The sequence below is a fragment of the Mandrillus leucophaeus genome, unplaced genomic scaffold, assembly GCF_000951045.1.
Source record: "Mandrillus leucophaeus isolate KB7577 unplaced genomic scaffold, Mleu.le_1.0 Scaffold35, whole genome shotgun sequence".
In the NCBI taxonomy this organism is placed as follows: Eukaryota; Metazoa; Chordata; class Mammalia; order Primates; family Cercopithecidae; genus Mandrillus; species Mandrillus leucophaeus.
Genome location: NW_012103698.1, coordinates 2,722,139 through 2,742,247, shown reverse-complemented (window position 1 = coordinate 2,742,247; position 20,109 = coordinate 2,722,139). Strand labels below are relative to the sequence as shown.

At 42.2% G+C, this 20,109-nt stretch overlaps 1 protein-coding gene across 1 annotated transcript in view; it reads right to left on the bottom strand.

Moving 5' to 3' along the window:
• INO80 (INO80 complex subunit) overlaps window positions 1-20,109 on the bottom strand; it is a 141,870-nt gene that overhangs the window by 115,290 nt on the left and 6,471 nt on the right. Inside the window, exons 2-5 of the mRNA XM_011989304.1 lie at window positions 7,141-7,326; window positions 6,730-6,899; window positions 6,571-6,638; window positions 2,705-2,860 (exon numbers count right to left, since the gene is read on the bottom strand). Of these exons, the coding sequence (XP_011844694.1) occupies window positions 2,705-2,860; window positions 6,571-6,638; window positions 6,730-6,899; window positions 7,141-7,283 (537 nt within the window). The 5' untranslated portion in view covers window positions 7,284-7,326. The remainder of the gene's footprint in view (window positions 1-2,704; window positions 2,861-6,570; window positions 6,639-6,729; window positions 6,900-7,140; window positions 7,327-20,109) is intronic.

Genomic DNA, 20,109 nt, shown 5'->3' with positions numbered 1-20,109 from the left:
AGTCAGAACCCGGCCGGGCAGGGTGGCTCACCCCTGTAATCCCAGCACTTTGAGAGGCCGAGGCAGGCGAATCACCTGAGTTTGAGACCAGCCTGACGAACACTGAAAAACCCTGTCTCTACTAAAAATACAAAATTAGCTGGGCATGGTGGTGCATGCCTGTAACCCCAGCTACTCAGGTGACTGAAGCAGGAGTATCGCTTGAACCCAGAAGGTGGAGGTGGCAGTGAGCAAGTATCACGCCATTGCGCTCGAGCCTGGGCAACAACAGCAAAATGAAAGAAAGAGAAAGAAAGAGAAGGAGAAGGAGAAAGAGAAAGAGAAGGAGGGAGAAGGAGAAGGAGAAGGAAGGAAGGAAGGGAGGGAGGGAGGGACAGAAAGAAAGAGAAAAAAAAGAAAGAAAGGAAGAAAGAAAGAAAGAAAGAAAGAGAGAAAAAGAAAGAGAGAAAAGAAAGAAAGAAAAGAAAGAAAAGAAAGAGTTAGAAGGCTTTGGTAACAACGTTCAAATAGCTGTCACTCAAAACTATCATCATTTTAATGTTAGTGTATGAAGAGCTTTCCAAGAGAGAAACACTACTCCCAAAGAGCAAGTGCATGAATAAGCAACACTAGAACGTAAGCATTCCAGTAATTCCTCAAAAGGCTAAGCAAGGAGTTTCCATACGACCCAGCAATTTCTCTGTTAAGTACATAATGAAGAGAAATGAAAACACATCCACACAAAACCTGTACACAAATTTTCATAGCAGCATTATTCAAAATAGCCAAAAAGTAGAAATATGTTAATCATAGTTCATGAACTGGACAATGCATATATAAAGTAAGGTATAAATACAACAAATACTTGCAATAAAAAGAAATAAAATGCTGATACATGCTACAACATTAATCAATCTTGAAAATATGACACTAAGTGAGAGAAGCTGGACACAGCTACATGTTGCATGATTCCATTTGTATAAAATGTCTAGAATGGGCACATTTATAGAAACAGACTGGATTGGGCTGGGAATGGTGGCTCACGCCTATAATCCCAGCACTTTGGGAGGCCAAGGCAGGAGGATCACCTGGAGTCAGGAGTTCGAGACCAACCTGGCCAACATGGTGAAAACCTGTCTTTACTGAAAATGAAAATATAAGCCAGGCGTGGTGGTGCACGCTTGTAATCCCAGCTACTCGGTAGGCTGAGCAGGAGACTCACTTGACCCTGGGAGGCAGAGGTTGCAGTGAGCCAAGATCGTGCCACTGCACTCCAGCCTGGGCAACAGAGCGAGACTGTCTCAAAAAAAAAAAAAGAGAATAGAGTGGATTGGTGGTTGTCTGGGCTGAGGGATAGATAAAATGAGGGGCAATAGCTAAGGGGCACGCAGTTTCTTTATGAGGTGATGTAAATATTCTGGAATTAGGCAGTAATGATAGTAACACAACTCTATGAATATATTAAAAAAACACTGAATTGCACACCACATAAGGCTAAAGTTTTGTTATATGAATTACATCTCAATAAAGCTGCTCTATCACTACCTAAACATAAAGTTAAAATGACGTATCTCTTTTTTTGAAGAACATATCTTTTAGTCCAGTACATTTTAAGTATTAGTAGTTTAATTTCATTGATATCAGAGAATTTTAGAAAAAAAAATTTTCTTTTTTTGAGATGAAGTCTCGCTCTGTTACCCAGGTAGGAGTGCAGTGGCATGATCTCGGCTCACTGCAACCTCCACCTCCTGGGTTCAAGCGATTCTCCTGCCTCAGCCTCCTGAGTAGCTGGGATTACAGGCATGCACCACCATGTCCAGCTAATTTTGTATTTATAGTAGAGACAGCGTTTCTCCATGCTGGTCAGGCTGGTCTCGAACTCCAGACCTCAGGTGATTCACCTGCCTGGGCCTCCCAAAGTGCTGGGATCACAGGCGTTGAGTCGCCGCGCCCAGCCAAGTTTTCGTATTTTTAGTAGAGATGGAGTTTCACCAAGTTGGCTGGGTTGGTCTCAAACTCCTGACCTCAAGTGATCAGCCCACTTCAGCCTCCCAAAGTGCTGGGATTACAGGCGTGAGCCACCGCACCCAGTCAGGAATTTTCTTTAAGTTCCGGGGTACATGTGCAAGATGTGCATGTTTGTTACACGGGTAAACATGTGCCATGTGGTCTGCTGCACCTATCAACCCATCACCTAAGTATTGAGCCCAGTATGCATTACCTATTTTTCCTGATGCTCTCCCTCCTCCTGCACCCACCTGCCCAGGCCCCAGTGTGTCTTGTTCCCCTCCCTGTGTCCACATGTTCTCACTGTTCAGCTCCCACTTACACTTACTGCTGAGGATAATTTCCAGCTCCATAAAATGATGTATCTTGATATGGAGTCTTGCTCTGTCACCAGGCTGGAATGCAGTGGCGTGATCTCGGCTCACTGCAACCTCCGCCTCTGGGTTCAAGCAATTCTCCAGCCTCAGCCTCCTGAGTAGCTGGTACAGGCGCACGCCACCACACCCAGCTAATTTTTGTATTTTCAGTAGAGAGGGGGTTTCACCATGTTGGCCGGGATGCTTTCAATTTCTCGACCTCGTGATCCGCCTGCCTCAGCCTCCCAAAGTACTGGGATTACAGGTGTGAGCCACCACGCCCAGCCAAAATGATGTATCTTTAATGACTATAAAGCAGAGGGTGAATACTCAGTCTGAAGTGTTTCTCCTGAAACTCTTACCTCCTTGTCTTTACTATACTTATTTTGGTGAAGTTTCTTATATTTGTGTAGCCGAAGCATGTTGTGAAGTTCTTCTCTGCTGAGATTGAGTTCTTCTTCATCATCGTCTTCACTCTGAGAATCAGCCTCGCTGGATTCATCACTTAGCAAAATGCTCTGAAAAGGATGAAAATAGAAATGTATCTTTCGCTGTGAAGCAATTCCATTAATAATCCAAGCATTTTTTCCCAGATACAAAACAATGACAAAAACAGCAGGAAGATAGTCACTCCAGTTCCCCTTATGATATGCTTTATAAATTCAACTGAAAAACATCAAGGATACTAATTAAACTTAGCGAATACAAATTAAAATGCAATAAAACATGGGACATGCTATCAGCAACAAGGCTAAAAATTCCTCTGAATACTTACAAAAGTAGAAACAATACATAACTATCCTATACATACAAACTATACATACATGCCAAACACGAAGGCAAAAAACACAACTACCTATAGGGTATAAAGAAATACAGAAAGCAAGCTGTAATGGCCCAAAAGGAGAAATATCCCAAATATCCATTTATTGATAAATGGATATATAAAATGTGGAATATCCAGATGAGATGTAATTCAGCCATGAAAAGGAATAACACATTAGTAGGTGCTACAATATGAAGAATTTTGAAAATATTATGCTAAATTAAAGAAGCCAGTCATAAAAGGTCACATGTTATCATAGGATTCAATTTATACGAAATGTCTAGCCTGGGAGTGGTGGCTCACACCCGTAATCCCAACACTTTGGCAGGCCCAGGCAGGAGGATTGCTTGAGGCCAAGAGTTCGAGACCAACTTGGGCAACCTAATAAGATCTCTTCTGTACAGAAAAAGGCATGTGCCTATAGTCCCAGCTACTTGGGAGACAGAGGAGGGAGGACTGCTTGACCCCAGAAGTTTGAGGGTGCAGTGAGCTACGGCTGCACCACTGCACTCCAACCTAGGAAACAGAGCAAGAGCCTATCTCTTAAAAAGAAAACAAAAACAAAACCAAAAATTCCAGAAGAGGCACATCAATACAGACAAAAAGCAGACTAGCAGCTGCCAAGGGACAGAGGAAATAGAAAATGGAGAGTGACTGCTGGCCGGGCGCAGTGGCTCACATCTGTAATCCCAGCACTTTGGGAGGCCGAGGCAGGGGGATCACAAGGTCAGGAGTTTGAGAACAGTCTGGCCAACATGGTGAAACCCTGTCTCTCCTAAAAATACAAAAATTAGCTGGGCGTGGTGGCGAGTGCCTGTAGTTCCAGCTACTTGGGAGGTGGAGGCAGGAGAATCGCTTGAACCCAGGAGGCAGAGGCTGCAGTGAGCTGAGATTGCACCACTGCACTACAGCCTGGGTGACAGAGAAAGACTCCATCTCAAAAAAAAAAGAAAAAAGAAAATGGAGAGTGACTGCTAACGGGTACAAGGTTCATTTTAGAATGTTAAAAATTTTCTAAGATTACATTGTAATCATGGGTATACAACTTTGTAAATACATGAAAAACTACTAAATTTTAACCTTTAAAAGGGTGAATTTGGCCAGGCACGGTGGCTCACACCTGTAATCCCAGCACTTTGAGAGGCTGAGGCAGGCAGATTGCTTGAGCTCAGGAGTTCGAGACCAGCCTGGGCAACATGGCGAAACCCCCAAAAATTAGCTGAACGTGGTGGTGCGGGCCTGTAGTCCTACTTCACAGGTGTGAGACTGGAGGATCACTAGAGCCCAGGAGGTCGAAGCTGCACTAAGCTGAGATTGTGCCACCGCACTCCCTGCAGGGTAAAAAAGTGAGACCCTGTCTCAAAAATAAATAAATAAAAATAAAATAAAATGAAAAGGTGAATTTTATGGCAATGAATTATAACTCAATTTTTCAAAATATGACAGCTAAGCATAACAATTTCTGCATTTCCAACAGCCTAAAGCGTCACTGATATTGACCAAATTGGACCTTTTACATATGAGCCTTTTGAAGGACCTAGTGATAATAATGAAGGCTTTTAATTGCTTTTGAGTACTTCATAGGAAAAGAAGAAAAGAGAAATAATTAGTTTCAGTAAAAGAAGTACTATCCTTGGCCGGGCACGGAGGCTCACGCCTGTAATCCCAGCACTTTGGGAGGCCGAGGTGGGCGGATCACAAGGTCAGGAGATTGAGACCACGGTGAAACCCCATCTCTACTAAAAATACAAAAAAAAATTAGCCAGTCGCGGTGGCGGGCGCCTGTAGTCCCAGCTACTCAGGAGGCTGAGGCAGGAGAATGGCATGAACCCAGGAAGCGGAGCTTGCAGTGAGCCCAGATCGCACCACTGCACTCCAGCCTGGGGGACAGAGCGAGACTCCGTCTCCAAAAAAAAAAAAAGAAATACTATCCTTAATTCAGTTTGGCCACTGACAGTAATCTTGTAAGAGTGTAAATGAGATTAACAACCTCTCTGCTTGTAAACACTCCAATGGCTTAAGACTACAACGACAGTAAAACACAAATTCCTTAACATAGTGTACAAAGCCTATGTGATCATAGCCTTGTAACTTCATCTTCCACCATCCTCCTCATTCACTGTGCTCTAGCCATACTAGACTTCTTCTTCCGTCAAGCATACTAAGCTGTTTCTTTTCTCAGGACTTTTATGGTTGCTCCTTCTGACTGAAATGCTGTTACCCTAGATACAAGATGGTTCTCTGTGATCGTTCAGAATCAGTTGAAATGTTACCTCTTTAAAGAAGCCATGTTTCTTTACTCGTTTACAGGCTTACTAACTGCTTGCCTCCTTTAGAATGTAAGCACTACTGGGCAGGAAACTTGCACAACCATAATAGTACCTGGCACATGCACATGGATGCACTAAATCAACATCTGTTCAATGAATAAGCTACTCAGGAACTTACGAAAGTTATAGAATTAATATTCCTGATTATGTGACCCAAAGAATGCAAGGACTTCATCTGATAAATTTTTGTACTTCCTCTTTCCCCTCAGTACATTATAACAGGTTGAGCATCCCTATTCCAAAAACCCAAAACATCCCAAAATCTCAAAGGTTTTGAGCACCAATAAGATGCCACAAGGGGAAAATTCCACACCTGACCTCATGTGACAAGTCACAGTCAAAACACAGGTATACAACACAGAGTTTATTCAGCATTCCCAAGGGAAAAATATACCATCAGGCAATGTGTATAATGTGTATATAAAACATAAATGAATTTCGTGTTTATTAACTTGGGTCCCATCTCCAAGATATCTCACTTCGTATTGCACATATTAAAAAAAAAAAAAAAAAATCTGAGGCTGGGTGTGGTGGCTCACGCCTATAATCCCAGCACTATGGGAGGCCGAGGTGGGCGGATCACCTGAGGTCAGGAGTTCAAGACCAACCTAGCTAACATGGTGAAACCCTGTTTCTACTAAAAATACAAAAAAATTAGCCGGGCATGGTGGTGCGTGCCTGTAATCCCAGCTACTCGGGAGGGTGAGGCAGAAGAACTGCTTGAACCCGGGAGGCGGAGGTTGCAGTGAGCTGAGATCACGCCATTGCACTCAAGCTAGGGCAACGAGCGAAATGCCAACTCAAAAACAAAGAAACAAACAAAATCTGAAACACGTCTGGTCTCAAACATTTCAGATTAGCAATACTTAACCTGTACTCAATTCATGTTTGCTAAATGACTTCACTGAATCCTCCAGATTTTCTCAATAATCTCTTCAAAAAAACACATCCAGTATAAAGGACTCATATTTGAAAAACTCTGTCAATCTGCCAAAATGAGTTGATAACTTTCCCATCTATTAGTAACTTTAGTCGACTATATGCATTGTAAACATTCTGCTTTATCTCTTACCTTTAGCCACTTTCTGCTTTTCTTCAGCTTAGAGAAATTATATAAATTCCCCTTATCACATTTTGATTCTGTATAAAGAAACACAAAGAATAAAAAAACTAAAGGATGACTGCCTCAAGATAACTGATAGTCCAAAGGGGGATGTCACACCACACTGACCTGACTGTAGAACTCCATTCAGAGAATATGTGTTCAACATTCCAGAACTGCCTGCTCCAGAAGTTTCTCCAAGCAATGAATTTGGAGGTTCTTCCTTAACTTGTATTAAGGGATCCCCAGACTGGGGCAATAAGGGATTACTGTCATCCAGTCCATCTTCACTGTCATCACTATAAATTGAAGAATGAATTCACAATTACAGCTGACTCAATAAAACATGATAATTTAAAGTTAGTAGAACTGGACACTTTACAGAAGAAACTGATCCTCTGAAATAAATTGACTGTTTTTATTTGAAAGAGGCAAAAGAAAATATCAAATATAAAAATCATAAGATACTTTAATCCTATAAAATCTATAAGGATGATGGAAATCAGGAATTTGGTAAAATATATTGCAAAGATAACATACCTAGAAATATTTCTATTGAAGATGGCTGACGTTTGTCGCAGGAAATGGTCCAACCGGAGGGCCCTCTCCAAGTACTGAAGATAGAGGGGCTTTGCCAGCTCGGTGCAGCCGCCATCATCCCTGGCACCCAACTCCGAGGCCATAGAACAAATCTGTCTTCATGCACAAGGACCTCCGACTGCACGGCTGCAGAACAGAGATAAGAAGTGAAAGATGAAATTACTATCCATTCTCCCCTTCTCTTGCCTGCTTGCTCCCAATATGAAGAGAAATCAGACCTTCTAGAACACAAGACACTAAGAAGATAGGAGTCTGCAGAAAGATCATGATAAAGCTCTTGTTAGACACTGCCTCCTAAAGCAAAGGCAGAAGTTAAAAGGATATGAAGAATATAAAAATAAAGCAACACACGGTTACATTTCACAATGAAAATTCATATTATACTTTTTCAAAATAGTATCTTAAAATGTATACCCACCTCCTTTATCCCTTTCAATAAAAAATTGCCCAAAACTATGAATAAACAACTATCCAAATCTACACCCCAAGCTCACTGTTGTGCACCTCAGAAAGGAAAGTACTAGAGGAGCACTCGTTCTCAGCATTACCTTCAAAATAGGTGTCCCTCTCTTCATTTTGAATTCATATTCGTACATATATGTAAGGTATCTTATTTATAAGGGAATAGATGTATTGGCAGAGTATTTTACTATCCTTTGTAAAAATGCCATAATGAGTAAAATTTAGAAATGATTTAGAAAATTGGAGCAAAACGAATAAAAGTGAGGGTGAGAAACACGGGTATAGCCTAAGCATTGTCTTTGCTACCTTACAATGTTAAAGACAACGTTAGGGTCAGAACATCTTCACTAGACACATAATCACACAATCTGTATAACAACTTTTCTCCCACCACTTTCGTTTGTTTTTGTTTTTGTTTTTTGAGATGCAGTCTCACTCTGTCGCCCAGGCAGGAGTTCAAGCAATTCTCCTGCCTCAGCCTCCCGAGTAGCTGGGACTACAGGAGCCCATCACCACGCCCAGCTAATTTTTGCATTTTTAGTGGAGATGGGGTTTCACCATGTTGGTCAGGCTGGTCTTGAACTCCTGATCTCAAGCAATCTACCCACCTCAGCCTCCCAAAGTGTTGGGATTACAGGCGTGAGCCACTGCGCCCAGCCTTCTCCCATCACTTTCAAACAGTAACTTCTGCCTTATACCTGGTTATCTCTAAATACTTAAACGGTCACGGTAGGATTAAATAATGACTTAATTTAGACTAATAAGCCCACCAAATGACGTAAATACTCAATAAGCCATAGATTATTATTTCTTTCAGACAGAGTTTCACTCTTGCAGTGGGGTGATGTCAGCTCAGGACAACCTCTGCCTCATAGGTTCAAGGGATTCTCCTGCCTCAGGCTCCCAAGTAGCTGGGATTACAGGTGTCCGCCACCACGCCCGGTTAATTTTTTGTATTTTCAGTAGAGACAGGGTTTCACCATGTTGGCCGGGCTGGTCTTGAACTCCTGACCTCAGGTGATCCACCCATCCCAGCCTTCCAAAGTGCCAGGATTACAGGCATGAGCCACTGCGCCCCGTCCCAAAAATTATTTTATTAAAAGTTCCTAAAACAAACTAAGTGAGGCTGGGCACGGTGGCTCACGCCTGTAATCCCAGCACTTTGGGAGGCCGAGGTGGGCGGAGCATTTGAAGTCAGGAGTTTGAGACCAGCATAGCCAACATGGTAAAACCCGTCTCTACTAAAAATACAAAAATTAGCTGGGTGTGGTGGCGGGCACCTGTAATCCCATCTACTCAGGAGACTGAGGCAGGAGAATCACTTGAACCTGGGAGGCAGAAGTTGCAGTAAGCCGAGACTGTGCCATTGCACTCCAGCCTGGGCAATGACAGCAAAACCCCATCTCAAAAAAAACAAAAACAAAAAAACTAAGTGATAAGTTTTTTTGTTGTTTCTTTGTATTTTTAGTAGAGACGGGGTTTCACCATGTTAGCCAGCATGGTCTTCTGACCTTGTGATCTGCCTGCCTCGGCCTCCCAAAGTGCTGAGATTACAGGCGTGGGCCCCTACACCTGGCCAACTAAGTGACAAGCTTTAAAGGCAATCATATAACTTTGAGTTGTCTTCTTTTTTTTTTTTTTTTTTTTTACAGTTTTCTAATATAACCTTTCTATCTAAAACAGTATAACTTCTAGAAAAACCAGGAGAAAATCTTCATGACTGACCATAAAAAGTTCTAGATATGCAATCAAAAGCAAGAAAGATCAAAAATGAGATCACGCAAATTAAAAATGTTTACACTTTAAAATACATCAAGAAAATGAAGACAAACTAGGCACAGTAGCTCATGCCTGTAATCCCAACACTCTGGGAGACTGAAGCGGAAGGATCACTTGAGCCCAGGAAGACAAGATCAACCTGGGCAACACAGTGAGATCCCATCTCTTCAAAAGAATTTAAAATTAGCTGGGCATGGTGGCACAGGCCTCTGGACAAACTATTAGGGAGGCTGAAGTGGGAGGATCATTTACAGCCCAGGAGGTTGAGACTACAGTGAGCGATGATCTTGCAACTGCACTCCAGCCTGGGTGACACAAAAAGAAAAAAAAGAAAAAGAAAAAAGAAAATGAAGACAAGCCACAGACTAGAAGATATTTGCAAGTCATCTATCTGATAAAGGTCTTGTATTCACATGAACAACTCCTTTTTTTACACAGTTGTTTGTCAGTGTGTACACATAAAACTTACAACTCTATAAGATAAATAACCCAATTTAAAAATGGGCAAACGATTTTGAACAGACATTTTACCAGCAAAGATGTATGACTACCTAATGGACACATGAAAAAATGCTGAATATCAATAAATTAAAAATAAAATTACAGCAACATACTACTTTATACCCACTAGAATAATAAAAAAGATAGGCTAGACACAGTGGCTCACACCTATAATCCCAACATTTAGGAGGCTGAAGTGGGTGGATCCACTGAGCCCAGGAGTTTGAGACCAGCCTGGGCAACATAGCAGGACCCTGTCTCTACAAAAAATTTTAAAATTAGCCAAGTATGGTGATGCATGCCTGTAGTGCCAGCTACTCAAGAGGCTGCGTCAAGAGGATTGCTTGAGCCCAGGAAGTCCAGGCTGCAGTAAGCTATCATTGTGCCACTGCGCTCTAGCCTGGAGTAAGACCCTGTCTCAAAAAAAAAAACCACACAAGAGAGTGAGAGAAAGGGAAAGAACAAGAAAAAAAAAAAAAATATTCCAAACTCCCATTGTGGCGACAGTTGCACAATTCTGCAAATCTACCAAAAATATATTCAAAATATGCTGAACTGTGTATTTTATTTAAATTATGTGAATTTCATAGTATGTAAATTGTCAGTCTTGGTAACATGAAGAAAAAAGAATGCTAAAAAATAATTTTGGCCAGGTGCAGTGGCTGAAGTTTGTAATACCAGCACTTTGGGAGGTAAGGCAGGAGGATAGCTTGAGTCCAAGAGTTCAAGACCAGCCTGAGTAACATAGCAAGACAAATAAATTTAAAAATTAGCTGAGTGTGGTGGCATGCACCTGTAATCCCAGCTGTTCAGGAGGCTGAGGAGGGAGGATGGTTTGATGCCTAAGAGGCTGAGACCTCAGTGAGTCATGAATGCACCACTGTACTCTAGCCTGTGTAACAGAGTGAGACTATCAAAAAAAAAAAAAAAAAAACTTTAAATTTCACCTTTTCAAAGTGAGACCTAACATACCCACTCCAGAAGATTTCAAAGACATCGGTTTTTAAAATACAACAAAATTCCCTTAATTAAAGAACAGCAAATAATTCATCTTGATGCATGTATAAATCAGTAAAAGTACTCTGCTTGGCTCCACCCCAAGCTTTTATTATGGAACAATTAATCCATGCTCTACTTATTTTACCTGATAACAAAAATGACACTAATTAAGGAGGTATGACTACCAAGTAATACTGAGTGATTCAAAAGGAATGGAATATTTTCAAAACTTATTCCTCAGTACCTATGTGAATATGAAATCAAAAACAATTTGTTGAAGAAAGACCACAGTTACTTCTAGTCTTACAATGCTCAATATACACTCCCTTTTGACGCCCCGTATACATCAATCCTATCAATTGATTCATCCCAGAAATCATCTTTGCAGCACATCACCACTGATAGCTGAAATGACAGGTGCAATGCAATCCCTTATGTCCACAATACCACCAAAAAAAGGTGCTGCAAGCACGAAATTCTCCACATATCTCCACAAGCAGTCTTATGATGACATCTGGAGAACCAAGTTATATCATTTTTTAAGTGTTCAATTTTTTTCTTTATGGTGGCAAAATATACATAACATAAAAACTTACCACTTTAACCATTTTTAAGTGTACACTTCAGAGGCATTATATACTTTCACATAGTTGTACAACCATTACTACCTACCATCCGCAATTTTTTCTTTTTTTTTTTTTTCTTTTTTTTTTTTTGAGACAGAGTCTCCCTCTGTCGCCCAGGCTGGAGCACAATGGGGCTATCTTGGCTCACCACAATCTCCGCCTCCTGGGTTCAAGCAATTCTCTCACCTCCAGCCTCCCAAGTAGCTGGGACTATAGGCACATGCCACCACACCTGGCTAATTTTTGTATTTCTAGTAGAGATGGAGTTTTACCATGTTGGCCAGGCTGGTCTCAAACTCCTGGCCTCAAGTGATCCACCCACCTCAGCCTCCCAAAGTACTGAGATTATAGGCATCAGCCACCCACTGGGCTGACAATTATTTTTTAGTCACCTTTTAAGATTGCTGGCCTCCCAATTCAGCCTAGTCTTGATTAGCATGTTAAAAGCTGCTGCTATAATAACCACTTTCATCTCCTCTATTTGTCTCTCATTCCCTACAAGAAAACTGCATGGCCATCACCCTGACCCATCTGTTACTGTCCAGCTTCAGCAAAACACTTGATAATTCTCAATAACCCTTTTACCCACCTTCTATCAATTGTTTCTCATTCTCTACCAAGATTACTTCAAATCTTTTTTCCCTCTTCCTCAAAATTCTGAAGTCATTCCCCACTTATCTTGGAAGAGCCTGAGAAGCAAATCATTCCATCCTCTTTTATTTCACCTTAGCTCAATAGTTTCCTCTTACTTGTTGTGTTATTTGAGTCACCAACACAAATAAACTTTATTTGTAACTCTTAGTCAAGGTGATTCTCCATACTCGTACAAAAGATATGCCTATTTCTTGCCAGGCACAGTGGCTCGTGTCTGTAATCCCAGCACTCTGGGAGGCTGAGGCGGGCGGATCACAAGGTCAGGAGTTTGAGACCAACCTGGCTAACACGGTGAAATCCTGTCTTTACTAAAAATACAAAAAATTGGCCGGGCACGGTGGCTAACGCCTGTAATCTCAGCACTTTGGGAGGCCAAGGCGGGCGGATCATGAGGTCAGGAGATCAAGACCATCCTGGCAAACACGGTGAAACCCCGTCTCTACTAAAAATACAAAAAATTAGCCGGGCATAGTGGCAGGCGCCTGTAGTCCCAGCTACTCGGAAGGCTGAGGCAGGAGAATGGCATGAACCCAGGAGGCGGAGCTTGCAGTGAGCTAAGATTGCGCCACTGCACTCCAGCCTGGGCGACAGAGCGAGACTCCGTCTCAAAAAAAAAAAGAAAAAAAGAAAAAAAAAATACAAAAAATTAGCTGGGCTTGGTGGCATGCACCTGTAGTCCCAGCTACTCAGGAGGCTGAGGCAGGAGAATTATTTGAACTCGGGAGGTGGAGGTTGCAGTGAGCCAAGATTGTGTCACTGAACTCCAGCCTGGGTGACAGAGCAAGACTCCACCTCAAAAAAGAAGATATGACTATTTCTTATGTCACCTATTATGGGTTTGTGCCCATGCATTTGCATTTTAAAATACATACTGTGTAACTGTAAGTTACTTTATTTATGTTTCCCCAATATATTACAATTAGGGCATCATACTGCTTTTTAAAATTACATGTTATATTGCCTATAGATTTCATTTTAGGATTTTAAAAAGGGCATACTAGGCCAGGCGCGGTGGCTCACGTCTGTAATCCTAGCTCTTTGGGAGGCCGAGGCAGGCGGATCACCTGAGGTCAGGAGTTTGAGACCAGCCTAACCTATATGGTGAAACCCCAGCTCTACTAAAAATACAAAAATTAGCTGGGCATGGTGGTGGGTGCTTGTAGTCCCAGCTACTTAGGAGGCTAAGACAGGAGAATTGCTTGAACTCAGGAGGTGGAGGTTACAGTGAGCCAAGATCATACCACTGTACTCCAGCCTGGGAAACAGATTGAGACTCCGTCTCAAAGGAAAAAAAAAAAGGGGGGGTGTATTATAAAATATTTGTAATAAAAAAGGAGAGTTGGGTCTGATACAGTTGAGAACCATGCTCTCTGATAACCACTGTTTATCAGAACGAATGAAGTCAATACTGCTGAGCGACTCTTGCTTTTGGATACTCTACTGTGTGTAATCTTTGGAAACTTGGACTATTCCTTCTTTAACTCCTTGACTGAAACTTTATTCTAAATGTGGAGTACACCAAAGTTCTGTCATCTATTCCTACCCCTTAGAAAAACTCATCTTCTACCAGGAATTCAATTAACACTGTTGTATGACTGACCCTCTAGCTCTCAACTTGCACAGCATACAATCCACATTTCCAGATGCTTCTAGAAATGCTTTCTAGATGCTTTCTAGTCCCTACAAACCCAAACTACTCATATGGCTCCACAGAAGCTAGTTCATCTGTCTTTCCTATTTATATAACAATTATTCAGACTCAAAATCTATGAATCATTTTTTACACCCCCTTCTACTTCTCTCCTGACATACAGTGAGCCCCAATGTGTAGTTAATTCCTCTTTGGGAATAATGTCTGGAATATGTCAGTTTCTTCCTATTATCAGTGTTTTCATTTAGCTTCTTAGCCTCACACCTAGACTACTGCTTCCTAATTTGAGTTTCCCACCTCCAGGTTCTTATCACTCTAATTCATCCTCACAGATACTTCCAGATCAGTATTCCCAAATCATCACTATTGTTTTGTATTTTTTTGAGACACAGTCTCGCTTTGTTACCCTGGCTGGAGTCCAGTGGCGCAATCTCAGCTCACTGCAACCTCCACCTCCCTGGCTCAAGCAATTTTCCTGCCTCAGCCTCGCAGGTAGCTGGGATTACAGGTGCCCATCACTACGCCCGGCTAATTTTTCCTATTTTCAGTAGAGAAGGGGTTTCACCATGTTGGTCAGGCTGATCTCAAACTCTTGACCTCAAGTGATCCACCTGCCTCAGCCTCCCAAAGCACTGGGATTACAGGTGTAAGCTACCCAGCCCAAATTCATCATTCTGATTATGTCATTAGTTCCTCAATAGTTTTCCAAAACTCAATAAAATCTAAATTCTTCAGCCTGAAATTTAAAGACCTTTATCATCTGGTTTTGAGTTACTTTTTCAATTTAATCTTTTACGATTTCCCCACATTCCAGCCAAATTAAGAGTTCCTTTAAAATGTCTCTTAACTTCCTATTAGACCTGTCTCACTTCGAGCAAAAAGGCTCTTTAAAATTCATCTCACCGCCAGGCGCGCTGGCTCACACCTATAATTCCAGCACTTTGGGAGGCCAAGGCAGGCTAATCACCTGAGGTCAGGAGTTCGAGACCAGCCTGACCAACATGGAGAAACCTCGTCTCTACTAAAAACACAACAAAATTAGCTAGGCATGGTGGCGCATGCCTGTAATCCCACCTACTTGGGAGGTGGAGGCAGTAGAATCGCTTGAACCCGAGAGGCGGAGGTTGTGGCCACTGCACTCCAGTCTGGGCAGTAAGAACAAAACTCCGTCTCAAAAAAAAAAAAAAAGTAATAAAGTAAAATAAAATTCATCTGACCACACGCTCATACTGTATTGCTAAGGATGAAAGAACTATTCAGTATGTTTTCGGAACAATTCATCACTGAATAGCCTGTTCCACACCCTGAACTCTGGCTCTTCATTATCCTGAATGCGAACTCTGATCATACTTCAGCTGCCCTGCCAACAGCTTCATGTTAATGGTAAACTGTATGCTTCAGAATCGTACTCTCATATATCAGACTTCCTGAGCTGTGTTCATGAGTAATTCTGGGCTGATTGCTTCATACTCTCTAGTTACTACTAGGCCCTTATTTCTTATCTTTTCTTTTCTCTTTTTTTTTTTTTTTAATGGGGAGTCTTGCTCTTTCTCCCAGTCTGGAGTGCAGCGGTCCAATCTCGGCTCACTGCAACCTCCGCCTCCCAGATTCAAGGGATTCTCCTGCCTCAGCCTTCTGAGTAGCTGGGATTACAGGCGTGAGCCACCACACCCAGCTAATTTTTTTTGTATTTTAGTAGAGATGAGCTTTCACCACGTTGGCCAGGCTGGTCTCAAACTCCTGACCTCAAGTGATTTGTCTGCCTCGGCCTCCCAAAGTGCTGGGATTACAGGTATGAGCTACCATACCCGGCCAACTTCTTATCAGTATTTATATTGTACAGAATTACATATTCTGTACAAAATTCACTTTTATACTTAATTTTACTACGCTAAAAGTCAGTGTTCATTATGGGAGTGGACACACTTAACCAGTCTGGGTAGTAACAGAGAAGTTACGCAGAACTGTGTTCCTCAAAGAAGACTGAAAATCAAAGTTAAGGTAATTCATCCCAAAGACAAACCATCTGCAAATAAGCATGAGTTGAATTGTACACTAACTGGATCCTGCTTTTCAAACTGTAGATATTTCAGTCAGTCATATCTGTGATGATTATATAAAGAGTAAATGTTATTACTTTCACTCTATTAACTATGGGGTCTAACAATCAACAAGGAGATATGTTTACATCAAACCAGGTGGTTGATAAATATTTCTTCAAATGTTAGACATTTTCCTTCATGCAAGAAGCTTGGGGGTTGGGCGGTACCTCCATTATAAAGAATTCCAAGTGGGGATCCAAATTTCTCTATTTTCTCAAATACGTAGTAAAGAGGCTACATACACACCCATTCTACTGAGATTCATGTGCCAAATGTTTCATATGTGTTTGTATTTTCATTTAAACCTTATATGATGTCGACATTATTACAACCATCATTTTACAAAGAAACTGAGCTTAACTAACTCACCCAAGATCATACAAACAGAAGTGCGCCAAGATGGCAATCCAAGAAGTGTGACTTCAAAGCCCCACAAGATTAAGTACTCCAAGTCTGAAGTACTTGCAACAAATTAGAGGCTCCCAGGACATAAAACTATGCCACTGGAGTATTTCAAAGAGTATTTTAATTTATTCAATCATTCAATCATCTGTTTATATCAATATAAAACTTTATTTTATAATATGGGTCATAATCCAATTCTACTTTGATTTTGCTACTCAAATTGTTCCAGCTTTGGTCACCGGAAACTTTCAGTTGGTTCCTTTGCTCCTTTGACATAACCCCATTAATGTGAAATTTTGTTGTTTTTAGAGCACCTTCTTATTTTTTGGCACAAGATACTCAAGGTTCATCTTATATATATTTCCTGCCCCAATCACAGAATCAACCATTTCTCCAAGGAGCCCTAGTTTCTTTTACTGGAGAATAGTATTAGAAACTAAGATCCGGGGCCAGGTGTGCTGGCTCACACCTGTAATCCCAACGATTTGGGAGGATGAGGCAGGAGGACTGCTTGAGCCCACCAGTTCAAGACCAGCCTGGGTAACACAGGGAGACCCACCTCTCTATAAAAATAGAAAACTTTGACTGATTGCAGTGACTCACGCCTGTAATACCAGCATTTTGGGAGGCCGATCACTTGAGCTCTGGAGTTTGAGACCAGTCTGGGCAACATAGCGAAATCCCATCTCTATGAAAAATACAAAAATTAGCCACACGTGGTGGCGAGCACCTATAATCCCAGCTACCTGGGAGGCTGGGATGCAAGGATGGCTTAAGCCCGAGAGACAGAGGTTGCTGTAAACTGAGATTGCACCACCAAAACCCAGCCTGGGTGAAAGGGCCAGACCCTGTCTCAAAAAAAAAAAAAAAAAAGAAATAAAAAAAGAAAAAAATTAGATTAGCTGGGCATAGTGGCATACACCTGTGGTCCCAGCCCCAGCTATTTGGGAGGCTGAGGTGGGAGGACAGCTTGAGTCTGCAAGGTCATGGTTGCAGTGAGCATGCTACTGCACTCCAGCCTGGGTGACAAGTCAAGAGCCATGTCTCAAGGAAGAAAAGAAACCAAGATCTGGGCACTAGGTGCACTCCTAGGTGTTGTTTCTTTCACCTTTCTCAGCTGACAAAGAATGGAAATATATCTGTGTATATTAACTCAAGTATGTACATATATATACAAATATTTCTACATATAAACATGGAACTATTTTGCACTGGTATCTCCAATTTGAATCCATTACCACAAAGATTATTCTAGCCTCCTCACCTTGCTTATCTGTAAATTCCACTCCAACAGTGAAAAGCCTGCCTCCTGCCATCCATTTACTTAACTGTTCAATTGTAGTTACATACATAATCAGTAACACATTTTCATTTAAACCAGTATCAGAATTGTTAACCTCTACCCCTTTGGGATGTAACTTTATCAATTAAAGTATAAGGCTTATGTACAGTTCCTTTTGTCTTAGAGTCCACTTATTTCCCAAGTTACTTAAAACAGCACCTTCCTCCCAATTAGCAAGATTGTTTCACACATTTGTGATAGTTTCTCCTGCCAAGGTTTGCATGCCTCAGAGGCCTTGACCTCTAAAAAAAATTTTTTTAACTTGCATACATTGAAGCTTACTCTTAGCCCAGAACAGCAGATCACACCTTTAATCCTAGCACTTCAGGAGGCCAAGGCAGGCGATCACTTGAGGCCAGGAGTTCAAGACCAGGAGTTTGAGACCAGCCTGGCCAACACGGTGAAACCCTATCTCTACTAAAAATACAAAAATTAGCCAGGCATTGTGGCACACACCTGTAATCCCAGCTACTTCGGAGGCTGAGGCAGGAGAATTGCTTGAACCCAGGAGGTGAAGGTTGCAGTGAGCCATGATCGTGACACTGCACTCCAGTATGGGTGACAGTAGAAGACTCTGTCATTAAAAAATAACTACCTAGGCCGGGCGTGGTGGCTCATGCCTATAATCCCAGCACTTTGGGAGGCCAAGGCGGGTGGATCATTTAAGGTCAGGAGTTCGAGGCCAGCCTGGCCAACATGGTGAAACCCTGTCACTACTAAAAGTACAAAAATTAGCTGGGTGTCCTGGTGGGCACCTGTAATCCCAGCTACTCAGGAGGCTGAGACAGGCGAATCGCTTGAGCCTGGAAAACAGAGGTGGCAGTGAGCTGAGATCGTGCCACTGCACTCCAGTCTGGGCAACAGAGCGAGACTACGTCTCAATAAATAAATAATAGGCCGGGCATGGTGGCTCATGCCTGTAATCCCAGCACTTTGGGAGGCCGAGGCATGTGGATCACGAGGTCAGGAGTGTGAGACCAGCCTGACCAACATGGTGAAACCCCGTCCCTACTAAAAATACAAAAATTAGCTGGGCATGGTGGTGCACGCCTGTAATCCCAGCTACTAGGGAGGCTGAGGCAGGAAAATCACTTGAACTCAGGAGACAGAAGTCGTGGTGAGCCAAGATCGCACCACTGCACTCCAGCCTTGGCAACAGAGCAAGACTGTGTCTCAAAAAATAAATAAATAAATAAACAAACAAGCTTTACTCTTTGTGCTGTAAAGTTCTATGGGTTATGATAAATGCATAATGCCACGTGTCCACCATTACAGTATCAAACAGAATACTTTTATCAAGCAGTAATTTTAACTGAATTAAACGATACAACTTTCAGTGGAAACAGCATGGTAAGGAAGAAAGATGATGAAGTCAAGAGCTGTGAGGTGAATTCACTGAAAAGCCACAAATCGACGAGGACTGGCAGCTACCCACTCTGGGTCTCAATAGTTCCACTGTTAAATGGGGGTTCAATTCAACTAACAATATATAGCATTTATTAAACATTATGTATCAGCAAAGGTGCTAAGCACATCACATGGATTGCCTCATTTATATCTAACAACACTATTAAGTAGACACTGAGACAGCAGGACATCCACCCTCAGAACAGGAACCTTTGTACAAAACAGAAAATTAAATAAGGGTGATGTTGAAAAACGCAAGAATATGTGGGATCAGAAGCACACCCAGTGCCACACCATGGAAAAGGGAGGCCAGCAAAAGAGTGGGCCAGGCCGGGCGCGGTGGCTCACGCCTGTAATCCCAGGACTTTGGGAGGCCGAGGTGGGCGGATCACAAGGTCAGGAGATCGAGACCACAGTGAAACCCCGTCTCTACTAAAAATACAAAAAAAAAAAATTAGCCGGGCGCGGTGGCGGGCACCTGTAGTCCCAGCCACTCAGGAGGCTGAGGCAGGAGAATGGCGTGAACCCAGGAGGCGGAGCTTGCAGTGAGCCGAGATCGCGCCACTGTACTCCAACCTGGGCGACAGCGTGAGACTCCGTCTCAAAAAAAAAAAAAAAAAAGAGTGGGCCAAATCTCCACAGTCTCTTTGGAAAGAAGACAGGTCAGGCTATTGGATTCACTTACACAGATGCCAGTAAGAAAAAAAGCATCGCCTAGGAGGAGGATACACTGATATAGTATTTGGAGAATCCTAAGAAGTACATTCCTGGAACAAAAACGATCTTTGCCAGCATTAATAAGGCAGAAAAGGACAGATTTGACAGCTTACCTCAAAAAAGCTACTAATGGCTAGGCACAGTGGCTCACGCCTGTAATCCCAGCACTTTGGGAGGCCGAGGCGGGCAGATCACTTGAGGTCAGGAGCTCGAGACCAGCCTGGCCAACATGGTGAAACCCCATCTCTACTAAAAATACAAAAA